The sequence below is a fragment of the Erpetoichthys calabaricus genome, chromosome 8, assembly GCF_900747795.2.
Source record: "Erpetoichthys calabaricus chromosome 8, fErpCal1.3, whole genome shotgun sequence".
Classification (NCBI taxonomy): domain Eukaryota; kingdom Metazoa; phylum Chordata; class Cladistia; order Polypteriformes; family Polypteridae; genus Erpetoichthys; species Erpetoichthys calabaricus.
The window spans coordinates 68,167,547-68,192,292 of record NC_041401.2 but is presented as its reverse complement, the minus strand read 5'-3'; the positions used below and the strand labels follow the sequence as shown (position 1 = coordinate 68,192,292).

At 38.9% G+C, this 24,746-nt stretch overlaps 1 protein-coding gene across 2 annotated transcripts in view; it reads right to left on the bottom strand.

The window, feature by feature from the left end:
* crk (v-crk avian sarcoma virus CT10 oncogene homolog) overlaps positions 1-24,746 on the bottom strand; it is a 68,306-nt gene that overhangs the window by 24,463 nt on the left and 19,097 nt on the right. The window contains exon 2 of one of the 2 annotated variants that reach the window (XM_028806702.2): positions 12,239-12,810. In XM_028806702.2, the coding sequence (XP_028662535.1) occupies positions 12,239-12,810 (572 nt within the window). The remainder of the gene's footprint in view (positions 1-12,238; positions 12,811-24,746) is intronic. The other variant, XM_028806704.2, reaches the window with a different exon arrangement.

Sequence of the window (24,746 nt, the reverse complement as noted above, 5' to 3'; positions counted from 1 at the left end):
TAGACCTCACAAAAGGTTATTGGCAGGTGCCTCTTGAGGCTAATAGTCGTGAGAAAACAGCATTTACGACTCCTGATGGACTTTATGAATTTACAAGACTCCCGTTTGGTCTTCATGGAGCCCCTTTAACTTTTCAGCGAAAGATGGATCAAATACTACGCCCACATTCTGAATATTCTGGGGCGTATCTTGATGATGTGGTGATTTTCAGCAATGATTGGCATTCACATTTACAATGCCTACAAGCTGTACTTGATAGCCTGAAACAAGCAGGATTAACTGCTAACCCTAAGAAATGTAAACTAGGTATGTCTGAGACTCGTTATCTAGGTTACTCGATGGGCAGGGGTTTACTTCGTCCACAACTAAGGAAAATAGAGGAGGTGCTTGCTTACCCACATCCTAAAACGCAAAAACAGGTGCGCGTTTTCCTGGGACTAGCTGGTTACTACAGAAGATTCATCCCTGACTTTGCAAATAGAGCTGCTCCTCTTTCAGAGCTTACTAAAGGAAGAAAAAAACGACCTATTATATGGACAGAACTTTGCGAACGTTCCTTTTCAGATTTAAAAAAAGCCTTGTCATCTTATCCAGTGCTATGAAATCCTGATTTCTCTAAAGATTTTATTCTACAAACAGACGCTAGTGCATTCGGAGTAGGAGCGGTCCTTTCCCAGGTATTTGAGGGTGAAGAACACCCTATCACGTACTTGAGTAGGAAATTACTCCCAAGAGAACGCAATTATTCAACTATTGAGAAAGAATGTTTAGCAATTAAATGGGCTATAGAAGCACTACGCTATTACTTATGGGGACGGAAGTCCACATTAGTAACTGATCATGCTCCACTTCAATGGTTATACCGTCAAAAAGATAGAAACTCCTGTCTTATGAGATGGTTTTTAGGATTACAACCTTACAGTTTTGAAGTCAAACACCGACCCGGGTCTGAACACATAAATGCTGATGTGCGGTCACGTCTCTTTGAACCGGGTCTGGAGAATCGCTTGATTCACGGAAACGTGAATAAAGCTGAGGGAGGGGGTGTGAGCTGCGAAGCTAATCCTACACCCAAAAAGATACAGACGCCCCTGGAAAAAGCCCTAGGAAACCCCTAAGAAACTTAAACAGACAACCTTCACATTTCTCCTTTTCCTTCTGGCCGGCTCTGTCGCGTAACCTGCCTCCCGCGCGCTACTCCGCCTTGTCAAAAAGCCTGTGCCGACTTCTCTCTGTGGTTATAAATTGATTTTCTGCTTTTTTTCTCTCTCTCTGACTTCTGGTGCTCCTGGCATGTATTCCTCCAAAGAAGAAGAAATTCTTGGTTGCTTTTAACACTAGAATTACCAGAGCCTACGAAAAAACTCGTATATCCGGCCCACCTTAAATCGCTTCATAAAACCTTTCTCACCTCTCCGCTAGCGTCTTTTGTCATCTAAATGTACTGATAAAGACATGCTGCCAGCAGCTGGCTATTCCATCCCCCCACCGACTTAGAACGTAAACAGGCTTTTCCCAGCTCTTGCCTTGATTGATTACCTGGGAGTGAAGTGGAGTTTTAGAGTAGAAATAATAAGATTGTTATTTGAAACACACGCATTTCATATGTGTTGCATTTCTACAGTAATCTGTGTAAACACATTGTTAAAACAGAAACGTGTTATATATTCTAGTAGCAATTGACAAAATGTAGGCATAAACTATATAATGTATGAAGCCTGAAGTCCAAATATCAAAGAAACACTTTCACAAAAGGTACAAAAAAAAGCCACCGCCAAAAAAACCCGCCTTAGTGTGAGACATTGATATGAATTAACTATCGCTGCTTCCGTGGCGTAACAGTATCAGTCGCTGACTGGGAATCAGAAGGTCATGAGTTCGATCCTGCACAACTCCCATTTGAGAAGTGTTCTTATTTTCACTATTTTAGAATAAAAAGATACATTTGATTTCAGTCTGTAACAGCTGGTGTAATTTATGATATTTGTAAAGGTTAGCTTTATTTTTTTTAAATTCACTTTTCATTGTCTCAGTCGCGTTCAGGATCCATCCCTACCGCCCCCCACCTGACACTGCTGTTTTTACATAAAGACGCGCTATAGTTCTGCAGTGTATCACGATACATACGACCGCGTGTTTTTTTCCCCCAATATTGCCAGTCCCCACATGTTGCTGTATGCTTTTTCTTTTGTACTCCAGGACATGCAGAGGAAAGCATAGTAAAGAGCAGTAACTTCAGCGCTATATGCAATCATCAGACACTCCCCATCTGATGCTGTTTTCACATAAAGATGCGCTAAAGCCCTGCAGTGTACTTGTGACTGCATTGTCGTACCAATGCTTGCGAACTGAAGTGTCTGCATGCACTTTTCGTGGCATTACTGTATACGTGTATTTTTTGAGCATGCCCATGTAGCTCAAACACAGGAACATATGTTGATGTAAAAGTATAACAAAACAAGTGCACTTTTATTCAAGACTATAACCGAAGAAAAAAGAAAGCAAGTTACAGTAGGCGGTTGATATGACAGCTTGTATGGTGGAATGCTAAGAACTGCTGATTTCCATTCTGTGCTATATAACTTAACATTTGAATCTGATGATTGCATATAGCGCTGTCTTGTTTAGTGTGCACAAGAACATGCAGGTGGCCAGTTGCTGAGTGCTACAACGCACATTTTAAAAAAAGAAAGAGACAATTATATGTGACGTTTTGAAGAAATCATTTTATGACGCGAATAGTACCAATCAGAAAACATCGTCGAAGTAATGCAATATTATTTGAAAACGAACAGCGTCAGGTTGGGTGTGAAGTTATACTGGCGCTGTTTGAGTCAGATCAGAAGCTGAAGAAGCTGAAAAAGCTCCTGTTCTGACTCTAAGTAAAAAAGCATGAATTAATCAACAGAAATAACCGCGATTGACATTTTAAAGTTAACGATTTACAGTGCATACCAATTTATAAATTCAATGTCCGTTTGAGGAAAAAAAAAACCACTTTCTTCAAAGCTGGGAATCGAACTCGCGTCTCTGTGGCACAGTAAGGCAGTGGTGCTCCAAGTCAGCAAACCGTCCTTATAACTTATTTTTTTCAAGATCCATAACACACAGACAGACAGAGCACTGCGTAATACAGAGACAGACAGGCAGAGATATACAAACAAACAGGGAAGGCACATGTACTGAAAGAAAAAGCACTGAATAAGCTCACCCGCTCTAACATCACCCCTCCCCCCCGATCTGACTCTCTAAGTAACAGCGCAAGTACAGACACAAATCAAGTGCATGTGTGTACTGTATAATATTAATAAAAAAGATCAGCTTACTACTGAAAACGGCAAATATAGGAGTGAGTGGGGATCGAACCAGTACTCTTGATCACACTTGGTTTGCGTCTGTACTTGCGCTGTTACTTAGAGAGCCAGATCGGGGGGGGGGGGGGGGGGGGGGTGTGATGTTAGAGCGGGTGAGCTTATTCAGTGCTTTTTCTTTCAGTACATGTGCCTTCCCTGTTTGTTTGTATATCTCTGCCTGTCTGTCTCTGTATTACGCAGTGCTCTGTCTGTCTGTCTGTGTTATGGATCTTGAAAAAAATAAGTTATAAGGACAGTTGTTCATGTTAATTGCAGTCTCAATTGTTAAAAAAATATTTTAAAAGGAGCATCCCACATGAAAATATAACGATCTCATTAACTGACAGTGCATACCAATTTACAAATTTTATGTCCGTTTGAGGTTAAAAACAAAAAAAAGAAGTAACACTTTATCCCCAGCGGGGAATTGAACTCATGTTTGTGAGGCAAAGAAAAGCTACTCGGTCTGAGAAGCAAATCTTAGCGCGCTACGCCACGGAAACTGTTATATGGTGTGTGAAGCTTTTGTGGAAGTGTTTATTTGATCTTAGGAACTCGGGCTTTACACATTCTATATTTTGTAACATTTATTACTAAAATATGAAAAAGTTTATTTTTTAGCAATGTGTTTACACAGATTACTGTAGAAACGGAACACGCATGAAATGCAAGTATTCCAAATAGCGATCTATTATTTCTATTCTAAAACTCCAGCAGTTCAGTCACTCCCAGATAATCAAACAAGGCATGAGCTGGGAAAACTTAGTGAACGTTCTGCGACGGTGGGGGATGGAATAGCCGGCTGCTCGCTGCTCCTCTTAATCGGCACATTTAGAAGACAAAAGAGAGGTGAGAACGGTTTTAAGGTGGGCCGGATCTACGAGTTTTTTCATAGACTCTGGTAATTCTAGTGTTAAATGACAAGCGGAGGTGTAAACTCTTTCAAGGAGCATGTTTGAAACAGTTTTAAAAGATAAATGTTTGTTTGCAGTGTTTGAATAAAAATTCGAGTTTCTTCAACTTCCACTGGTCTTCTGTGCAATCTTGTAACCCAAGCGTGACAATATTAACAATTTAATAATACTGTTCTGCAATGGACTGGCACCCTACTCAGGGCTGTATCCTGCCACTTGTGCAATGCTTCTGGGAATAAGTGGGTCTGAAAATCTTATGTAAATAATACCATTCACATAGGGGTGGGCGGTATGACCAAAATTCTATATCACGGTATTTTTCTAAATTATCCCGGTTTCACGGTATTTGACGGTATTTTTTTCCCATGCATGAGTGGATGTTAAACACATTTTCCACTGCAATTACTAGCTAAGAATAACCTATTCCACTGTCAAGAGCATTGTACATTGTACAAAAAAAACATTTTAATGTGCACACAAGTATTAATACAGGTTTGCATTGCCCCATAAAGTGATACTTTTCAAGGGGGTGGCACTAATGAAGAGAAGAAAATCACATTGCATGACAGATGCAGTCAAAATATAGAACCTTTTTATTTAACAAATTTTGCAAAAACTTAAATTATAATTTTGACAACATATTTTCAACCATCCAAAGAGGTATTTAGACTTAGGAAAATATCCAGATGTGCTTGTCAAAAGTTGTATTGCACTGAACATGTCTTAGAAAATAAATACATTTTTTTTGTAAAACAACTACACTTTCTGTTAATGTTAACAATCTCTGTCCACTGACACGTTAAAGTGACTTTTTAAACAACTTTACCATCATTAAACTGCATAATATTTAAACTAATAAATAATAACAATAAAATAAATAATTGTATTATTACTGATAGTTGCACTATTACTTCAAGGCTTCAAAAGCCCAGGTGCATTACACAGTATTCACCAAATTAAAATAAAATAAAACAAGTGCAACCTTGGTGATGACATCTTTACCAACTTAACGATCATTTAGGCAAACTGCATTAATATGGACCTTGCTTCAAGCTAAGCTATATACATAAATAATACAACTGCAACTTGCATTTATAATTGTATTTGTGGTATAGCCCTACGGAATCGTATTAGGGCCACAGTGAAGAAAAAAAAAAAAAAAACGGACACGGGAGAAAAAAAAAAACAAAAACTATACGTCGAGAATAAAGTCGACATTTCCACTCTATTCTCATAGTTTACTTTATAATTAAAGTAGAATGTCGTAAACTAAACTTCATCCTAAAATCATTGTTTAATTTACTAGATTTTCTCAAACCCCGCCATAAGTTAATGTAGCACATTAAATGCTTTGTGTTCTGTTCCCAAACCCAGTTGTTAATCACTACGCTCCTTAAACTGACTTCCTCCGCACTAATAGACAGCGATCACCATACAGAATCCATTCACTGTATGATATTCCTGCTCTCTGAAAATTTAGAATTTATATCAAGTATTTATCTTGGCATTCTAAATGTTCAGAGAGCATGAATATCATGTGAATGGATTCTGTGCAGCGATCGCTGCCGTTGCCTCCTCTTAGTGCAGAGGAAGTCAGTTTAAGAAGCTCGGGGAACACTTAACACAAAGCATTTAATAGGCTATATAACTTATGACGGGGTTTGAGAAAATCTAGTAAATTAAATATTCATTTTATGATGAAGTTTAGTTTACGATGCTCTACTTTAATCACAAAGTACGAGAATAAAGTCAACATGTCGTCACAATATTACACAGTACCCAGGTACATTACACTGTATTGAAAAATAAAACAAGTACAACTTGGCTTGCAGTATTATCCAGTAGTATAGAAACAGTATTTACATACATCTGACCTTTTAAAACTAAAGCATCTCCAGGCGACAAGACGTGACTGCTTTTTTTCGACTCTCTGTCCATTTTCACCGCGCGGCATACCTATGCTACCGCCCACTATTTGGTGGTGTAGCAGTGAAAAAGAGCCCTAGTGCAACAAATCTGTGTTTAGCGGTGTAAAAGTGAAAAAGGTCCCCACTTGAACAGTTTCCCGCTGCGCCACGTTCCGAAGGTCGTTTAGGCAATTTAAACCGGTGTTGCGGTATAAGAAAAATCCATATCATAAAAAAAATAAAAAACGGTTTTCGGTATGAACCGGTATACCGCCCAGCACTACATTCACATATTAGCAATAACGAGAAAAATCAGAAAACAAAGCAAAATAAAAAACAAAACAATAGTAAAAATAATAAGGATGCTGTTCAATTAAAAAATGCTATTGCAATTAATCAAACGATTAAAATTTCTAATCAAAATTAGCTATTCAATCAGTTAATGAAAATTTTACATATTTTCTTCAAGCATATTAATATTTTTCAATAAGGCAGAAATAACGTAGTGATTCAGTTCTAATATCTGTGATTAATTTTTAACACAAAACAGTTTCAATAATCACTTGCCTATGTATATTAAATTGTTCAAGTTAGTTTATTGATTTGTTTTGTATAAAATAGCAGTGGTCAACTACTTCTCAATTAAGAAAATATGTTTAGTCCTTTATATGCTTTGAAGTAAATAACATCCACCTCCTTAGGCCATCCTCAACGCAAACCCCCAAAGATTCATGGTATGAACACTAGCTGCTGCACCACCAGATCACAGTATTTAAATACTAGAGGGCTTCGCTCTAACCTGCTCTGCATATGTACCGCGCAAACATTTTTGAATTCTTCATGACATTCTACTTTGTCATCTACTCTTTGTTTTATCTACGGCTCCGAGTGTGGTTAAATCTCTAGGCACAAAGACTCGTCTCGCGGGACGTGAAAGTGTCTCTCTGACAAAATCACGTCTCATCTCCTTTCAACCTTTCAAGATTTTTTTTTTATAATAGAGAGATATCTATAGCAAATAACTGGATTAAAAATAAACTGACACTTCATTAATATTTTTGTTACTGGAGTGCAAGCAGCATACTCTTTCCTGATTTCCTGAAAGGAGCGGCAAATCATCCAACACATTTGCTTCTTGGTTTTCACACAATACTGCTGTGATTAGCACTGGATCCCTGTAAAACTAAACTGAGTGGATTAAATTTACCTCTCTATACGTGCAGGTTTAAAAACATATTTATGACTTTTGTTCAATTCTTTTTAACTTAGTTGAACGATGTGTTTAACTGCTCCCTTATTAACTGCCACCAGATGAACAGCATATCCACATACATGATGTCAGAGCCTAAGCAGGCAATGCTTTTGCAAAAATAATGCAATAACATTTTTTTTTGTTTTTTTGAGTGTCTGATTTAAGCTTATGTAGTAACACAGTAACTTTTTATTTTTAAGTTATGCAGATTTTTTTTCCCTTCAGTAAAACAAGTATTAAGTTACTTTTTACTTTAAAAAGTAATCTATTATGTAATGCATTACCCCCAACACTGCAAAGGACAGCATGGCCGGGGATGCTTACTTTGGTAGGATTGGGGATTTATCCTCCTGTAACTGCAATGGGACCAAGTCAATGTAAATTTGCAATTAATCAGCAGCCCTAAACAAAAATAAAAGTATGGGAAAAATACAGTATTCCACTCTACAGTACTTGTAATAAAAATATTTCTCACAACTTTTCTAATGAACAGAGTTAAGATTATGCTAATTATGCAGAAAGCCACAAAAATATTAATATAATATTTTATAGTTTTGGTTGTACTAAAAAATGACCATAATTTCTGTTGAAAACTACTGCAGGCAAATAGATTTTGGCATAAACAATGGGTTGAGCAGCACTCACATAAAAATAAAAGTGTGTGAGACAATTTTGTCAAACCATATGAAATGTTCTATAATGTTTAGTAAATATATACAGTACTGTGCAAAAGTTTTAAGCAGGTGTGAAAAAAATGCTGTAAATAAAGAATGCTTTCAGAAATATAAATAATTGTTTATTGTTATCAATTTACAAAATGAAAAGTGAGCGAACAAAAGAAAAATCTAAATCAAATCAATATTTGGTGTTACTACCTTTTGCCTTCAAACCAGCATCAATTCTTATAGGTACACTTGCACAAAGTCAGGGATTTTGTAGGATTATAGTCAGGTGTATGATCAACCAATTACACCAAACAGGTGCTAATGATCATCAATGTCACACGTAGGTTGAAACACAGTCATTAACTGAAACAGAAACAGCTGTGTAGGAGGCTGTAAACTGGGCGAGGAACAGCCAAACTCTGCTACCAAGGTGAGGTTGTGGAAGACAGTTTCATGTCATGGCAAGATTGAGCACAACAACAAGACACAAGGTAGTTATACTGCATCAGCAAGGTCTCTCCCAGACAAAGATTTCAAAGCAGACTGGGGTTTCAAGATGTGCTGTTCAAGCTCTTTTGAAGAAACAAAGAAACGGGCAACGTTGAGGATCGTACACGCACTGGTCGACCAAGGAAACTTAGTGCAGCAGATGAAAGACACATCAAGCTTGTTACCCTTCGAAATCGGAAGATAACCAGCAGTGCCATCAGCTCAGAACTGGCAGAAACCAATGGGACCCAGGTACACCCATCTACTGTCCGAAGAAGTCTGGCCAGAAGTGGTCTTCATGGAAGAGCCAAAAAGCCATACCTCTGACGTGGAAACAAGGCCAAGCGACTCAAGTATGCACGAAAACATAGGAACTGGGGTGCAGAAAAATTGCAGCAGGTGCTCTGGACTGATGAGTCAAAATTTGAAATAGTTGGCTGTAGCAGAAGGCAGTTTGTTCGTCGAAGGGCTGGAGAGCGGTACAATAATGAGTGTCTGCAGGCAACAGTGAAGCATGGTGGAGGTTCCTTGAACGTTTGGGGCTGCATTTCTGCAAATGTAGTTGGAGATTTGGTCAGGATTAATGGTGTTCTCAATGCTGAGAAATACAGGCAGATACTTATCCATCATGCAATACCATCAGGGAGGCGTATGATTGGCCCCAAATTTATTCTGCAGCAAGACAACGACCCCAAACATACAGCCAAAGTCATTAACAACTATCTTCAGCGTAAAGAAAACAAGAAGTCCTGGAAGTGACGGTATGGCCCCCACAGAGCCCTGATTTCAACATCATCGAGTGTGTCTGGGATTACATGAAGAGACAGAAGGATGTGAGGAAGCCTACATCCACAGAAGATCTGTGGTTAGTTCTCCAAGATATTTGGAACAACCTACCAGCCGAGTTCCTTCAAAAACTGTGTGCAAGTGTACCTAGAAGAATTGATGCTGTTTTGAAGGCAAAGGGTGGTCACACCAAATATTGATTTGATTTAGATTTCTCTTTTGTTCATTCACTGCATTTTGTTGATTGATGAAAATAAATGATTAACACTTCCATATTTGAAAGCATTCTTTGTTTACAGCATTTTTTCACACCTGCCTAAAACTTTTGCACAGTACTGTATGCTGAAAAAGCATTTGAGAGGGTGGAATGTTAAAAAAAGTTAACATTTCCTTCTAAGTATTTTATAAATTATACCATAATTACATGTATTAAGAAATTTAGGTTGCATGTCTTAATCATATAACCTTAAAGTCTATGTGGGTTATGTGTTATAGTGAAATAGATTGCTTAACCTGAAAAAAATTTTATTTGAATTGTAGCTTTATAATTATACATGAAATAATTTAATGTTTCTTTAAAAATTTATTCCACTCCTATTATTGAAGATATACCCACAATAACCTAGTCATTTAAATAAATTTCAGTTTTAGATATTTACTAATTTTACTATGTTGGCAGATGCAGACCTTTTACATAATGACTATAAATGACATTGAAATAAGACAAAATGTTTACTCCTTTCGGTGGTCCATTTTGGAGTAGGGAGAAAAAAAGTATTTTTTTAGTATTTTTTTTTTTTATAACTCTTTACACTATATCATTTACAATTTAATTTATTTGCCCGACACCTTTATCAAAAGCAGCTTAACATTCTAAATACTATTGGTTACATTTTGTTTTTTTCCAATTGCTCATGGTCACGCAGTGTCAGTAGCAGGATATATGCATAGGTTTTCTTCCAGGTACTCTGGTTTTCATTCCACATCAACAAAGACAAGCATCTTAAGCTAACTGGGGATTCCAAATTGGCTTTGTTTAAACATGTGTGTAAGTGATCTTTACAATTGCTGAGGTCTGCCTTGTACCCTATGCTGCTAGGACAGGTTTTGTTCCCCTACAACATTAAATTTGATTAAGTGAGCTTTAGCATCTTAAGATTACAAAAACTAAAATATGATTACCTTTAAACACATAAAAGTTTTAGAATTGCAGTCCACTTTTTAAAAATGAACCTACTATTTCATAATGGGTTCACTCAATTAAGTCCTGTTACCCACTAATCCTTTAAATTTCAAATTCTGTTGTGAAGAGCTTTCTGGAGACTAGCCAGTACCAATCGGTTATATTTGGGCTATAGTGCCAAAGTATCTAACCCCAGACCCAGCACTGAAAGAAAGCTGAAACCCACAGGACCAACCTTCTCTCCCAAAGAGGCAATCGAAATGCATCTTAACATCTGCATCCCGACTTCAAAGTATGACAGCAACACAAATATTCCTGAACGTCACAAAAGGCTTACTTATGTACAGTGTACGGGTGTAATGATATACGAATCTGACAATATGATGCATGGTTTTTTTATGTTCATGATTTTTTTTGGTTATGTATTTTCCAATGAGTTTTGGAATGAGTGTCCCTAAATAGGAGATGTGTTCAACTGTTCTATGGCCTGATCTAACTCTTGACCTCGCTAATCACTATTTCTAATTTATTTACTTTAATTACAAAATAATAATAATTAGGTTTCTATTTATGTGAAACAACTGTCAAGTGTATTACGGTGGGCATGAAGAAGTTTTAAATGGATGGTTTTCTTTGAGTAACTACTGTGCTACAACTCAGCCTTTCTCTCAACCTCTGTCCACTTTTGACTGACCATTCTTGACCATTACTTGTCTACGGTACTGCATTGCATATGGGCTGCTTCTGTATTCCAGTATCATAATAACTGTAGTACCATAATGTTTGAAGTGAACATTCATTAGTCTTTCATTTGAAATTCTCATAAACCGAGCTACATTTAGCAGACTGTATTTGCACAGAAGGCATCTATTCCAGATTTTTGCAGGAAAGTAATTAAACTTCTCAATACAGTTTTAAATGTTATAATCAATAATTAATTAATAACATTCCCACCTTGCAGACTTATATTCATAGCATATATTACAACCTTCTATTTACCTCTCCTTTACGACTTATCTATTTGGCAACAGCTAAAGAGGATCCATCATACTGATATATTACACACTCACCACTGAAAGTGAAGACAGGTGCTCTTTACATTACTCTGCATACCTGTCTTATTAGCTGGATGGATGCCACTTCAGAAAATACAATTTAAAACCTTTATTCACATTATGACAAATGATATTGTAAAAACATGCAGTATGGAAGAGAAAATGCTATTAATTAAAAGCATGTTACAATTAATTTGTGAAACACCTTTCAGAAATGGGACTTATCTCTAAACAAATCACTCATCTATCCACAAAAAAATCTGTTTTTCTAATTCAAGAACACAGTGATTCAAATGTGGCAAGCCTGAGTGAAAATTAGGAGCCAAACCTGTACGGGATACCAGTTCTTCATAAGCCACACTCATACTCACTCATGCCAGACCAATTTAGAGTCATCAATAAACCTAAAGATTACATAGATTTCAACAATTTCAGCTGTAGCAACATTTCTTAGTAGAAATTAGTGTGAATTATCTAATGAGAAAACTGGACATGTTATTTTCTAGAGAGAACAGAGACAGCTCCTATATATCCCCCACCCTTTCTAGTCACATATCTACATTATTTTTTCTCACAGGGAAGCCCCTCCATTTATTTTTATTTAATAGGGGCTTTCCTCTTCTATTTTATGTACCTCCAAAGCCAAGGCTGTCTTGTCGTAGGCATTGGGGACTCGCTTCTGGATTGCCCTGGCAAAAACAGGCCCATTCTGGAGGTTGGGGAGCGGAGTGTTGACACTGGGCTGGGCATAGGGCCCGGGTTCCGGCCCACCCAGTAGCGGCTGCTGGGAGTGTGAGCAATCCTGGTTACCTCCAATCGTTGGGGATGAGGGCCTGTATTTCTCCACGTAGGGGACTGGGATCATGCCTGACCTCCCGAACGAGTTCTGCGCATTCCACCACTGCTCCTCAGGTTTCTCCAAGATGCGCAGGATGTCCCCTTTCCGGAAAGGTAGGTCCTCGTCGTCATTACCAGTGAAGTCAAAGAGGGCACGGACATACTCTACCTCCTCAGGTCGTTGTGTTCCACTGCCAGTAAGAAGTGCCCCACTACCACCACCAACACTGGTGAGATTAGGGGGCTTAGATTTAGAAACAGGCTCTATCAATGTGGTAGTGTCCAAATAGTGGATTTTGTAAAACTCTAGAAGGACAGAGAGATTTTCAAATTCTTGGTCTCCTATTCGAAATCTTGAGGGATTTAATCCTAAACCCAAAAAAAAAAAAAAAAAAAAGTTAATATGAAATACAAAAGTCAAATACACTCTACCTATGCATATATAAGAAGTAAAAATTATAATATGATGATGTACTTAGAACAGGATTTCAGAAATTACTCTATTTGTTATTATAAAGCAGAAAAACAGATAATTTAATGAATATAGACAAGATGCTTAGCCACAGATGATCCTCTCTGTTTGCAAAAAGGCCGGTGAGAAAACAGGAAGTTGTTCTGTGTTGCTGAAGAAAAGCCAGTTATTTTGTCTAATAAACATGAAGATAGTCTAATTGATACTTGTTTTAAAGGTATGTAATGCATAACTTCAAGATCCCTTAAAAGGGACTGAAGCAAAAGTTCTATACTTTATCTTTCAGAAAAATAAAGTGTCAGTGTTAAAATTGTCATAAATTTACATTATTATTTCAGTAGTTACTAAATCTCATTCGGCCATAAAAATTGGACTTGTAGTTAAACCACAACTCCCCACAAATTATAACATACCACTCAGGCTACCAAACAACATATTGAATTGCTTGTAATAATACACCACAATTCCTTGTGACTTTGCTTCGCAGACTTAGTGTTAAAGCTGTAATGTTGAGTGTACAGTGGGTACGGAAAGTATTCAGACCCCCTTCAATTTTTCACTCTTTGTTATATTGCAGCCATTTGCTAAAATCATTTAAATTAATTTTTTCCTCATTAATGTACACACAGCACCCCATATTGACAGACAAAAAAAAGAGTTTTTGAAATTGTTGCAGATTTATTAAAAAAGAAAAACTGAAATATCACATGGTCCTAAGTATTCAGACCCTTTGCTCAGTATTTAGTAGAAGCACCCTTTTGAGCTAATACAGCCATGAGTCTTCTTGGGAAAGATGCAACAAGTTTTTCACACATGGATTTGGGGATCCTCTGCCATTCCTCCTTGCAGATCCTCTCCAGTTCTGTCAGGTTGGATGGTAAACGTTGGTGGACAGCCATTTTTAGGTCTCTCCAGAGATGCTCAATTGGGTTTAAGTCAGGGCTCTGGCTGGGCCATTCAAAAATAGTCACAGAGTTGTTGTGAAGCCACTCCTTCGTTATTTTAGCTGTGTGCTTAGGGTCATTGTCTTGTTGGAAGGTAAACCTTCGGCCCAGTCTGAGGTCCTTAGCACTCTGGAGAAGGTTTTTGTCCAGGATATCCCTGTACTTGGCCGCATTCATCTTTCCCTTGATTGCAACCAGTCGTCCTGTCCCTGCAGCTGAAAAACACCCCCACAGCATGATGCTGCCACCACCATGCTTCACTGTGGGGACTGTATTGGACAAGTGATGAGCAGTGCCTGGTTGTCTCCACACATACCGCTTAGAATTTAGGCCAAAAAGTTCTATCTTGGTCTCATCAGACCAGAGAATCTTATTTCTCACCATCTCAGAGTCCTTCAGGTGTCTTTTAGCAAACTCCATGCAGGCTGACATGTGTCTTGCACTGAGGAGAGGCTTCCGACAGGCCACTCTGCCATAAAGCCCTGACTGGTGGAGGGCTGCAGTGATGGTTGACTTTCTACAACTTTCTCCCATCTCCTGACTGCATTTCTGGAGCTCAGCCAAAGTGATCTTTGGGTTCTTCTTTACCTCTCTCACCAAGGCTCTTCTGCCCCGATAGCTCAGCTTGGCCGGACGGCCAGCTCTAGGGTTCTGGTCGTCCCAAGCGTCTTCCATTTAAGGATTATGGAGGCCACTGTGCTCTTGGGAACCTTAAGTGCAGCAGAAATTTTTTTGTAACCTTGGCCAGATCTGTGCCTTGCCACAATTCTGTCTCTGAGCTCTTCAGGCAGTTCCTTTGACCTCATGATTCTCATTTGCTCTGACATGCATTGTGAGCTGTAAGGTCTTATATAGACAGGTGTGTTGCTTTCCTAATCAAGTCCAATCAGTATAATCAAACACAGCTGGACTCAAATGAAGGTGATCTCAAGGATGATCAGAAGAAATGGAAAGCACCTGAGTTAAATACAGGAGTGTCACAGCAAAGGGTCTGAATACTTAGGACCATGTGATATTTCAGTTTTTCTTTTTTAATAAATCTGCAACAATTTCAAAAATTCTTTTTTTGACTGTCAATATGGGGTGCTGTGTGTACATTAATGAGGAAAAAAATTCATTTAAATGATTTTAGCAAATGGCTGCAATATAACAAAGAGTGAAAAATTGAAGGGGGTCTGAATACTTTCCGTACCCACTCTATACTTTTGGTATGAACATCACCAAACATAACATGTCTTGGGCTACTTTTTCTTGAACATCTTAATTGGGCACCAGTAATCAAGTAGTTAAACACCTATTTGTTTATCAGAAATCAATATTTAATACACAATTCAAATTAACTGAAACTGTATATCTTACAAACTAGTAATAATTTAATTTCCCAAATCACTCCCAGCTTTTTAACACTTGTGTGAAATTCAAACTCTCAATTGAAGATCAGTGCATTACAGTTATTCCAGAATTCCTTAAATACAGTCTTTAGATGAAGCAATAGTAATACAAATGATTGCTATTGCTGGTTGCTGAACCCTGTTGTTGAATCTGGGAAAGGACTGGCTCTACGTAACTGCAGTAATGTGTCACCCAACAATGAAGCTTCATTATACCCACACAAATATTAATTATGTCTGCAGTCCTACATGTGATTTCACTCCTTAAATTACCCTTCACTTGGTGTACTCAGATATTCCATTGGTCTCAAAAACACTAACAAGTGCCACATTATCTTACAGATTCGTTTTTAGGTATGAAGCTATGTTAGCGGCTCAACAAATGAGATCCCTGTAATCCTGTGCTACTATTAACACAATAGATATTATATCAATTGAGCAGTCTTCATCGTGCGTTAAAGGAAGCAACAGGACCTAAGCAACATGAATATTTCGCCAATGTTATCAAAGTTTTGTAACAGTGACTCATAAATTATATTGAATATAAAAAGGACGCATATTGTGTCACAAAAAAGCGCTTGTTTTGAAACTTCCGCCAATTAACTGGCACTGCCTGTGTAGACTATACACATTATCCTTGCATCTGCTTGGGTTTTCCTCACACATGCAAAAGATGAGCAGTTTAGGTTATCTGGCAACTCTACTATAACTCAATGAGCAAGTGTGGGCATGTGTGGGAGGGTACCCAGTGACTGAGTGGCTCTCTGTTCAATGAATAAGCATGTTAGACTGTTTTCTTATCTGGACCAATTTATTATTTCTAACATTCATAAACAACCACAAAGATGCTTCAAGTTAAAACTGTTGCAACTCACTGCTGGTTGGACGGATATCACAAGAACAGATTTTTTGGTACAAATTCAGTACAAAATTTCAGAAAATGTAGCGGTACTAGATATTTTACAGTATCAATTGTACCAAGAAAGTTACCATACAGATGAGTGCTTGCATAACTGTAGGTTAGTGATGGATTCATACAAAACATTTTACTTCAGTATTGATACCACCTTTCAGGCCTTAGTACCAGTACCAAAACCGTTCTGAAGCAAATAACTGAGAACTCTTAAACTCCCCAGCTTACTCCCAACATCCCTAGTGCGCTGCACCATTACAGCACACCACGTACCACTTTCCTCTTGACAAAGTGCAACAAAATTCAAAAAATTTTATTTTGGAATGAACATACAGAACAACTCCTTCATCACAATCTGACATTAAAAGCCCACAATGATAGTCAAATGTGCACAAATTCATAGCATAAAATTAACCAGACCGATGGCAACAATGAAACTTTGTGCAGGCAGAAAAGGAATACAGCTAACCGAGAAGTCATCTGCTCCATGTGGCTAATTCTTGATGCACTCAGCTGGTGCTGCCTGCATAACACCGATGTTTCTCAGCATTTATGGTGTTGTGACCAAGTTTTGTCTTTTTAATTCATTGATGTCCCATTAGCAGCAACTGCGAACTACTCCCTTGGTGAAATGAGCACGATTAGGTGTCCTCTTTGGTGAAACGAACTCACTTAGAAACTAGGAAATACTTATCAAAAAAAGTTCAGGAATAACAATAGAACACATACACTGAAGAACTGTGACACAACAATACAGAGAGAAGATGGACATGGTTTAGATAGTGACTAATTTTATAACTCTGCTAAAGAAAGACTTAAGTGTTACATTTTAAAAATGCTATGCTATATATTTTTTTAAATATAAAGAAAAACTATAAATATAAATATAAAGAACTGCATAGCTAGAGGTAAAAATATTATATTTTGAAGCCTCCACCAAGATGAAAGAAAAACAGCTACAGATGGAAACACCAGAGTACAAACTTGTATAGGAGGTAACCACAAGATGGAACAGTATGTTCTACATGATTAGTTGACTGGTTGAGAAAAAAGTTGGCCCATAAGTGCAACACTGTCTCACCCTAGTGTCTCACAGAGAAACAAGAAGAACCTTGACTTAAAAGCTGAGCAATGCAGCCTGCCTGAAGCACATGCCACTGTGCTTCTAAGTGAGGAGAAATATCCCACAATTTCTTCAATACTCTCACTTGTAACAAGGCTCATGAAATCCATAACGGATTGTGTGTTTGAGTCAAATGCAGCACATGCTTACCAAGTCACTGCTATGAAGCAGCATCTGAAGCGAAGGAGAAAGGAGGTCACATTTTTAGCCTCATCTACACCAAACATAGCAGTCCTAACTAATAATGCACTGGATCCAAGGTTTAGAAAATTGAAGTTTCTGACACCTGAGTAAGTGTTCCATGAGCAAGCTAAGGTACAAAAACTGGCACTTGAAGTAAAAAGAAAAGTGAATCACCAACAACGTCTGGAAGACAAAAATCTGTGCTGCCAGTACTTCCACTAGTAATTCAGCTGCTGGACCTACAACTGCTGACACTGTCACTTTACTTGACTTGGGGAAACAGCAGTGAAGAAAATAACAAGAGATATGGAAGCTGAAATCTAAGGACAGGTTTTAAAGAATGAGATGAGACATACGTTGAAGAGAAACAAGCTGCCAAAGAAGAAAATCCATTGGTGGAAGACTAATAAGGCTAGATAATACATTCTGGCCAGGCTTGCAAAGACCTACCTATGTATCCCTGCTACCTCAACACTATCTGAGCGTCTCTTTTCTGTTGCAGGCAACATAACTTCCAAAAACAGAGCTAGCCTTAGGCATAGTCCACATGCACCCGGGTAATTCACTGTCTAGCGCACGAAACATGAACAGATAACAAAGGGAAGATCATTTAGATTAATGTCCATCACCTTTTTTCCCCCCAAAAGTGTTTAGGCTTGGAATTTGTGAAAATACAGGTGTCATGAACATTACCTAGCCATTTATAATAATAATATAATTCATTACATTTATATAACGCTTTTCTCAGTACTCAAATTTCACTACAATACCATCACAATGGCTTCTATGTTAAGAAAAAACCTCCCCTTTCTGTTGAAATAATCCATGGAATTTGTAGATGGGTGTTTTATTTTTACACGAGTTCTATCCATGGCACAGATGTACGGAGGGATGCCACAAGCTCGGTGAAACCCTGCTACAAGTTCATCTACTCTGGACTCAGTGACAGGTAATTGGATATACTAAGTGGACTGTAACTGCTTCACACACTTGCCTTACTATTTTAGAAACCACCTGTCTTGACAACCCAAAAGCGTTTTCTGTCTTGCATAATCGTCCCTCGTGTGCTAAATAGTAGAGTGTGCAGACAACTTTTTTTGACAACACTGACAGGCAATCTCATTACGATTGTCTTTCTTTCTATGTGCAGGCAAAGCAGCTCACTCAAAGACAACTGCGATGTCATTAATGAAAATTCTCTCACCATTCTTCAGCAGCAACCACTTTGTTCTCAAAGTTGTCTCACCAATTAGAGGTCCGACCGTGCCTCATCCAAATCGGCAACTGATCTTTGTCGTGAGAGCGCTCAGTGTAGCAGTGACTTCTGTAGAGCATTCTGACACCTCTGTTGCTCAATATAGTGATAAAGTAATTTTATATTGTCACGCTTGGGTCACAGATTTGCACAGAGACACAGGAGGTTGTAGAAAAAAAAGGGAACTTTGTTCAAAGCACTGCAAACAAACATTTGTCTCTTTTCAAAAGTTTAAACGTGCTCCATGACAAGTCAGTGATGACAGTTCCACCAGGAGGAGAGAATGTCAGAGAGAGAGAGAGAGAAACAAAACAACCAATTCCAAAGGTGAGAGGCGCTGCACAATACTTTTAAGTAAGTGGAGTACCGCGTGAGAGGTTTATTGCGCGTTATAGCGCAAGTAAGAAGGGTAAGGAGCAATGTAAAGGTAGACTGTCAGCTGTTTCAGGGGTTTTCCCAGGGGCGTCTGTGTCCTCTGAGGGTGCGATCAGCGCTCCAGCTTACAATATTCAAATGTAAGCATGTTAGAAGTCCCATTAACAAGGTTAACACCAGTACTACTTTAGCTTCGCCCCTCACTGCACCAAATTGCCTCATGTATACAAAACAGATAATGGCGCACACACTGATGTCAAGCAAAGATAACGGTGCAAGCCAGAGTGTGCGCCAGTCTACACGTAAACAGGGAAGGCAGAGTTTCTAAACATCTTCACACTTGAAGGAGTTTAACAAAATGTCTGTTTTCAGGGACAGCCTGTGTTTGGACAAAAGGCCAAAATGCATACAAAAAGCCATGTTTTAAAAAATACCTGGGTACATGTGGACTTGGTTGGTGAAGGAATATAAGCATTTGTTTCTGCTATAAGTTTGCTTTTTAAGCCACTGTTGGAGCAATTTAAGTAACATAACTAAGTTGGTTATGTTTTACTGCAAAAATACTGTAAAAAAAATTAAGTTCATTGCACTTTAAAGAGCTTTTCCACACTCTGCATATTTTTTTCTCTTTTGTTATATATTGCAGTAGGGCTGGGCGATAGATCAAATTAATCTAATGAATCTGACTTTTGTTTTAAATCGATTTGAAAACTGCTTCAATCGAAAAATCGGGCCTAATCTAATGCTTCCTCTGTCACAAGTCCTTCTACACAAGTCTGCACCTGTAATTCTCTTGGCAACCACAACTGGATGTTGGCATTGTTTCCCAGAGACCTCCGGATCTGCACATGTACAGAGACCTACAGTACGTGTCAGACAAACACCGGTGAAGAGAAATGGCTACTACTAATGAGCACACACATATGGCTGAAGACACAATAATACCAAAACAAGGGCATGTTACTTCGGTCAAATGGACTTGGTTTGGTTTTGCAAGGTCAGACTTGGAACAGACCATTGTATGGTGCAAGGTTTATTAAAAAAAAAAAAGGCTGTTAAAACAAAAAGTAGCAGCACTACAAACCTGTTCCAGCATTTGAAATAAAGGCATCCAGTGGAATGGGAGCAATGTGTTTCCCGATGAAATTCTGATGCTAGCTGTAATCGCATTCCCAGAACTAATGTTAGAACACAGCCAACTTTAGCTGCCTTGTTTTCCAGTGTCATACCATATGACAAGACAGGGTAGAGGTGGACCCATTACAGATGTGGTGGCATTTTATATTGGTAAAAGACATGTTGCCCATTTATACAATAGAAAAGCCTGAGTTTGTTAGAATGCTAAAAGTAATACAGGTAGTTCACAGGTTACGGACGCCCGACCTACAACATACCAACGGTGCCGCAGCTGCGACGCATGCGCCTTGGTAACTGCCGCTCTGTCATCTTCAGCCCAGAGACGCTGCAAGCGGCGGCTGGAGGGGGTCGATTTCGCTGCTCGCGCAGTGTAGTGTCCGTCGGGCGGCTCCCGGTGGCAAGCAATTTCACTGCCCGCCCCCTGTTGCAAGAGGTGATCATGTTGTTGCTGAACAGAGGTAACTGAGGGTGAACGGGGAGGCGGGGGGTAGCATTATAGTGTGCCTCGGATGGCTGCGTGTTGAATAGGGGTGGTGGTGCGGCGGGACACTGCAGGCAGAATACTGTAGTGGAGGTGACTGATGTGGGCTGGTGATGAACTGCCCCTCGCTGCCCCCATTCATTCTCAATAGCAAGCCTGCTTGTACTGTTAGGGCTCATTTATACTTCAAGCTCAGAATGCGTATGCGCCCGCATCATGGCCGCCACGCATTCATTTGATGCGTCCTCTGAGCAGGTCCTCAGAAATTAATGCGATGCGTGCGTGAGTTGCAGTACCAGCAAAAAGTCGGGGGGCGCAGTGTGCTAAAAGTTGGAATGTGACGTCAGAGTCTCTGTTTACTATCTACATGTGACAGAAAGCCGCTTTGCGGATCCTACGAGATCGGTGTGCGCGCTTCCATATTTCATAAATGGTTCGATGTGGTGAAGCAAAATGACGACATACAGATGTATTCATGGTGCTTTTATTTATCGCATATTCCCGATCGTAATGACACGATACGTTTTAAAATTCTCACATACTGTGCCATCTTTTTTTCTAGGTCTTCCTCTGCTCCTTGACAGCAGCAAATCGCCAGCAATAGATCGCCACACTGAGCACATTAAATGTATGATATTCCAACTCTCTGTACATTTAGAATCCTTAGATTTATACTTGATATCACTTTCATGATGAAAAGCATTAAAGTATATTACATTTTACAGATAAAACGGTAATTTCGTTTAAATAATGAATACTGTTAATAGGACGGAGTGGTGGCTCTGAGGCTAGGGATATGCACTGGCAATCAGAAGGTTGCCGGTTCGAATCCCGTAAATGCCAAAAGGGACTCTGCTCTGTTGGGCCCTTCAGCAAGGCCCTTAACCTGCAATTGCTGAGCGCTTTGAGTAGTGAAAAAAGCACTATATAAATGCAAATAACTATTATTATTATAATTACACACATTGGTTGACACAGTGACGGAGTGATAGCGCTGCTGTCTTGCAGGGAGTCACGTCGCTGATATTCCCTGCCTGGAGTTTACACGTTTTCCTGCTGGGTTTCCTCAGTGTGCTCCAGTTTCCTTCCAAAGATATGCAGATTTGGGGATTTGGTGCCGCTAAAATGACACTAGTGTATGTGTGTGCTTGTATTCACCTTGCGATGAGCCGAGGCATCGTCCAGGGATTGTTTCTCACTCGTGCCCAATGCTTGCTGGAATGGACACATCCCTGGATTTAATCAATAAACATCCTTTTCAGAGATATTGCGGTAAGGTGTCATCGGAATTTAATGGGTGTACTAGGCAATTCACAACACAGAGAAGCTGAACATGTTCTCACCGTGATAATATCTCGCACTGCCACCTGGCGGATTCCTCCAGATTTACGTAAAGTACGCGCGCAAGTATAAACACTTCAACACTTGCATAGCAGGAGCGTCCGCTGCAGCATGCGTCGCGTGAAGTATAACTCCGGCCTTACGCACATAGCAGGAAGTTGTCTCTTGTCAGTACAAGGTGGTCCAGATCTAATGCTGCAGATCCAGATCGTCTGGATGACTTTGATTTATGTGGGGACGATTCCAGTTCGGTGCGAAGACGATTCTTCGTGTCGTCAGTTCGCACACTTCTCGATGGTCCGGGATATTTTGGGTGATTTTCTAAGTAATAAACTGAATAAGTTATAGCATAATGAAAATTGCATAATTGGATCTGGACCGCCCTATACATCAGACATGTTGACGACTGGTGCCTAATCTGCTGTGATAGCGTGTACAGAAAAACCATCACCATTGAAAATAAAGTAGAAATAATAAAAAGGTCAGAAAGAGGTGAAACTACATCATTCATTGGCAGAGCGCTTGGTTACAGTTGGTGAACAATAACATTTATTAAAGTAACTAGCAAAATACCCGCGTATCACAGTGGCGAAGTACTGCTTTAAAATTTTTATTAAGAAGAATAGTAAACCTTTTTAAACTGAGGGAAAATATACCAATAATTATTTGTTAAGGATTTCTTTGTATACCACGTTGTCAGTTAGTTAGTCAAAGGTGTAAAATATTTGGCAATTTCGGTACACTTGAAAGCGACAACCGAACAATTCAGCGGCAGCCATCAACTCACATGCAGAACCATAGGTGAAGGGCTTAAGCATTTCACTCTTATAGTGCTCCTGTGTAGTATAATCACCTCCTGTACCGTCATCAGTCCACACCTTGAACCTGTCTCAGTCATTCAATACATAAGACACAATGTTCCTCCGGATATCAAGAGTGAGCCTGATATGGCCGTGCAATATGTAACACAGAGAATGGAAAAGGCAGTCGCCATCTCTGGGCATGGAAACCACTTGGTAAGTGACAGTTCTTTGATCGATGGTGATCACCTCGATAGACATGTTAATGGGGGTACGGTTGGAACGATAAAGGAAATGGGTACCTGAACAATGTAAACCAAGTCTAAAATGCCTACACAATAACTATAATCGTAATAAACGAACAATAAAACAGCGGAGAAGCTGTGGATTAAATAAAAAGGCTGCAGTTATCAGCAGGGAGACGTGAATATCGTGGCGAAGCAAGGAAGGGAATGAAGAGACCTGAGCGACGGACGGCCTTATATAGGCAGGCAGCCAACTACGTGGGAGGCGTGGGGATGGGGGACCCAACGCAGGCCGAGCTGCAGGCTATGGACGTATATATGTATGTACGTAGGATTCAGTTAGCGTTGGGAACCTGCGTACCAAATTTCTTGAAGATGGGCCCATAACTGACAAAGATCGTTGGAAAGTTCAATATGGCGGCCGACAGTGGCGTCATACCACTGAAATAAGTACGTACATCGGTTTCGGTTAGCGCAGGGAAGCTGCTTACCAAATTTCATGAAGATGGGGCCATAAATAAGAAAGTGTAACATGGCGGACGTTGTCGACCGTTACGCATAGAAATGAAACCTGCTTAACTTTTGTAAGTAAGCTGTAAGGAATGAGCCTGCCAAATTTCAGCCTTCTACCTACACGGGAAGTTAGAGAATTAGTGATGAGTGTGTCAGTGAGTGCCTTTTATTAGTATAGATGTACCTGTTCCGACTTACATATAAATTCAACCTAAGTACAAACCTACAGTCCCTATCTCGTATGTAACCTGGGGACTGCCTGTAGATCCTAAGTATAGAATACCGAGCCGCAAATATATAATAACATATATACTATAATTGTGTCTGCATAATTACGAATTGTTTAATTTCTTCTGTAATGCCTCCTTAAATTTAACACAAGAGGAGATTTTGGACTTTCTAGGGGTAATGAGGGGAGTAGTGTCAAAAACCCACAGTTTAAAAAGCACTTAGATATTCATATGAAATATTTTTAATGTTATAACAAATTGTTTGATGTTTACAGAAATTTATAAAAATTTTGAAAAATCATCCACTCTTAAATAATTTATTACATTTGCTATTTTAACTTTAAATAAATGTTTCATTTTGCATGTAGATATTTTGACTCATATTTAGTCAAAATGACCAGACTTGCCGTGGAAACATTGCATCAGTACAGTAATACAAAAAAAGCTACAGGATAAAATAAAATATATATATATATAAAATATAAATAAATATATAAAATATACATTTTCCTGTCATAGTATAATTTTTGTAGCTTTAACACAGTTGAGCAGCCATAAGGCTGTTAAGTGTGAATGTAGTTAATTTAAGAAATTTGAGGTAATTTAGTTAAAATATAGTTAACATATTCATAGCTGAGCAGTGGTAGAAATTAAACTGAAAATATATTAAAGAAGGAAATCTTGTCCTCAAATAGGACCCTTTTGACTCAGAAACCAGACAGCAGTAAGGTTGTCAATTGTGTCTTTAATTTCTCTTTATGAAGAGGGATAAACTCTTTTACAGCAACCTGTGATGAAATGGTCAATAGGGAAAGTTACAGGCCTGTATTTATAGATGACTGACTATACACAATAATCCTGAATGAATGCTGACATTTACTCTGACTGGTTCGTTGGCTTGC